At 47.4% G+C, this 3,680-nt stretch overlaps 1 protein-coding gene across 4 annotated transcripts in view; it reads right to left on the bottom strand.

Annotated features, from left to right (window-relative positions):
* DUS1L (dihydrouridine synthase 1 like) overlaps nucleotides 1–3,341 on the bottom strand; it is a 9,490-nt gene extending 6,149 nt beyond the window's left edge. The window contains exon 1 of one of the 4 annotated variants that reach the window (XM_023538620.1): nucleotides 3,217–3,341. In XM_023538620.1, coding sequence (XP_023394388.1) covers nucleotides 3,217–3,224 — 8 coding nt within the window. In that variant the 5' untranslated portion in view covers nucleotides 3,225–3,341. Of the gene's footprint in view, nucleotides 1–547; nucleotides 569–3,216 lie in introns of those variants that run through there. The other 3 variants (XM_023538616.1, XM_023538619.1, XM_023538621.1) reach the window with 3 other exon arrangements.
* Between the last annotated feature and the right edge of the window lie 339 nt (nucleotides 3,342–3,680).

The following is a 3,680-nucleotide window of genomic DNA, read 5'->3' as shown; positions in this document are numbered from 1 at the left end:
CCTCGGCGTCGCGTCCCCCGCACAGACGCCGCCAGAGGGCTGGGCGCGAGCGCGGGCGGGCGAGGAGGGTCCGCGCCTTCACGCCGGTGTTTACATTAGCCCAGGTAACGCCGTCTGAGCCTTTTTATCTTTTTCGGCTTCAGCAGGGCTACTAGAAAAATGTACATATACGTGGGCGGGATTTCTGGAATCTCCTCCCCCAAAAAGCAATGATAAAACTGGTCGGGATGGTTAAAAGCTGCCCTTCTAGGACTCTGGACGTTGACCAAAGGCATACGACCTTTGAGAAACACTTATTCGAAAAACAAACAAACAAATAAATAAATAAAATGAGGACTGAGTGAGAACAGTGGGAGCCTGTGCAGTTTTCTGCGGGACTGCTTGCACTCCCTCCCGGGAGACCTAGGTTGGCCTGGAGGACCCGAACCTCCTACCGACGCTGGAGGAGAAGGCTGGCCTGATTGGGGGAGGGGAACACCCCCTCCCCCAGGGTGTTCACGGGGCTCCCTGCAATCGCAATCCTGGGCGACCGGCTAGAGCCACATACCCTCAGCCGCCTGGGACCATGATACTGTTGGAGCGAGCAACAGTGCAGCCGGAAATGGAAGGAGAAATTCAGTAAATAGCCACAGCGGCCTCGCTGAGCTGCCGGAAGTCCCAGTAGTCCGCGATGCTGTCTACACGCTGAGGAAGACCCGCGATGGTCCCAGCTACACGCCGCTTTGTGCAAAAAGCAAAAAATCCAGGGTCACATTGTAAGCTGCTTGAGCTTTGCACCTATACACAAAAACTGTCACAGAGCTGTCAGCGAAGGGTACAGACCTTACTGGTTCAATAGGTTTAAGCATAGTCTCTAACCAATAATTGGCTGGCCACCAAACTATATGGAGCCGGGGCCAGCCTTAGGAAAGCTAGGCTTACATGTAAATACATTTTTAACTCTAGCAGAGATACCAGTGGCCACACACCGCTGAGGGCACAGACTCCACAGAATTCATCCAGGCTAGGCGCTAAGCAAACAAATTACCAGCTCCAATAACAACACACAGTGAGGGGGACGGGGTCAGAATCCAGAGCTTCTACATTATCTAAAATGCCCAGTAGTCGAAAAGTTATGAGACATTCCAAGAATCAAGGAAAAGTGGTTCATACAAATTGTCTTCGAGGGGGCTAGACTGTCCAAGAGAAGAAGAGAAGACACAGTACAATGGACCTTAAGAAGAATCAAAAGAGAATACTGAGAAAAACTGTATCCGCAGAACTAAATTAGATGAACTTGATGCATTTCTAAAAAAATACTTTACTGAAACTGACTCAAGAGGAAATGAAATCTGAATAGATCTACAACAAGTAAATGAATTAGTGATTTCAAGTATTCCCACAAAAATAGCATCCAGGCTCAGAAGACTTCAGCGAGTTCTGAGAAATTATAAAAGATTGATACTAATGTTTTACAAACTTTTCTTAAAAATAGAGGAGATAATATGACCCAACTCATTCTATGAGGACAGTATTATCCTGATCCCGAACCAGTCAGAGGCATTATAGGGAGAGAAAACTACGTGCCGCTATCCTTCATGAGCATAGTCACAAAAATCCTCAAGATGACAGCAAACCTAATCCAGCACCGTATATATATAAATTGTATACCACGGCCAAGTGGTCTCTATCCCAGGAACACAAGGTTCGTTATCTGAGAATACGTGGAATACTCCATCTTAAGAGAATTAAGTATAAGACTCAATTATCTCAACAGATGCAGAGAAAGCATTTGACGAAATCCAACACCTATTTATAATAATAAAAACAAAAACAAAAAAAACAAAAAAAAAAAAAAAAAAAAAAAAAAAAAAAAAAAAAAAAAAAAAAAAAAAAAAAAAAAAAAAACCCCACAGCTAAGATCATACTTGATGATGAAAGACCGAATGCTTTTTTCCTAAGATCAGGAACGAGGCAGGGATGCCTGCTCTCCCCAGTCTTACTCAAAATGGTCCTGTTCTAACCAGCACAATAACACAAGAAAGATAAATACAAGCATATAGATAGGAACGAGAGAAATGTCTCTTTTTGCACATGACATAATTGTCTACATAGAAATTCCCAAAGGATCTACAAAAAAAACCCCACGACAACTAACAAATGAGTTCGGTCAGGTCAGCACACGCAAATCGATCATATTTGTACGTACTAATGACAAATGTGAAAACCGAAATTGCATTCTCAACACCATTTACGATTGCTCCAAAGAAAACGAAATACTTCGGTACAGATCTAACAGTATGGAGAGGATCCGTAGGCCAATTATTACGAGATTCCCAAGAACGAAACCGAGGAAGACTTTCTTTCATGGTATGAAGAGTCAAACCGTGACCGTGGGTCAGAGGGCTCAGTGTCGTAAAGGCACGAATTCTCTCCAAATTGATCTTTACATTTAGTGCAAATCTATCAAAAATCCACCAAGGTTTGTGTGAACGAGAACAAGCCCAGAAGAGCTGGATCCGTTTTGAAAAAGAAGCATAAAGTGGACAGAATCCCTGTCCCTGGCGTTAGGGCTGCCTCCATAGCGACGGCGACACCGGCTTTGCCATCGCCAGTGGCCACAGCCGCAGAACAGGGAACCCAGCAGTAGGCCCACATGGCTATACCTGGGTGACCTTCAGCAAAGGCGCAAAAGCAGGGGGTGGAGAGAAGGAGAGGCTTTTCCAAAAATGTGGCAACTGAGCATCTACAGAGGAAAAAAATGGACCTCAGCCTCAACCCTCACACAAAAGCTCACTCAAAATGGGGCACGAGCTTAAATGTAAAAAGCAAAACTGTGCATATCAGAAAAGCGTAGAACGTCCGTGAGAGCGAAATCATGTTGCATGGAAAGGGCAACTTGACAAATTGAACCTCACTACAATGAAAGGCTTTTGCTACGTGTTAGATTGGGAGAAAAGGCTGAAAGGGCGAGGCGCGGACTGGCGGAGATGACCTGCGAGACGTCCGGCCGAGCGAGGGCTGGTGGCTGGAAAATATAAAGCACTGCCAAAACCCCAGAGAGCACAGTCGATCCGTGTGAAAAGTCAAAAAGGCTCGCCAAAGATGACCCTATAATTATAGAAAGACGCCGTGAATGCATCGTCTCTCCCTCATAACTGACTTGAAAAGCGAGTATATGAACGATATGCACACGATCGAACGGTCGGGCCGATAACATACAGAAATGAAACGCACTTGCCCATCGTAGCTCGAAGGTGGGTGGGGACAAACTCTGTGGACTACCGGGATGACCAGATGGAAAGACGAATCCATAAGGACAAAAGAAGGGAGCGGAAATGGCGAGTGAGACGGGTCCGGTGAGCGCCACCCGGAAGCGGGCACCTGTCCCGCCCCGCCTTCTCCCAGCGTCCTTAGCGACAGCCGCGCCTTCATTCCCGAGACCGGGAATCAGGTAACGGAGGGGGAACGTGCGGTCCTCACAACGCGCCGACCGCCGAGACGGACTCAAGAGGAAATCACACACCTGAACGGACCCGTCACGGGTAGAGAGACCGAACGATCGCAGCCATGCCGCACAGCGTGAGAAGGGGACCGAGCGCCGGTAAGTGCAGCACGCGGCTCTCAAGGAAATCACGCTGAGCGGCGAAGCCCGTCTCCACGGCGAGGGCGGTTCCGTTCACCCAATGGCCACACTTACG

Source organism: Pteropus vampyrus, unplaced genomic scaffold, assembly GCF_000151845.1.
Source record: "Pteropus vampyrus isolate Shadow unplaced genomic scaffold, Pvam_2.0 Scaffold227, whole genome shotgun sequence".
Lineage (NCBI taxonomy): Eukaryota > Metazoa > Chordata > Mammalia > Chiroptera > Pteropodidae > Pteropus > Pteropus vampyrus.
Note: the sequence above shows the minus strand (reverse complement) of the source record. Positions and strands in the feature narration are given on the sequence as shown.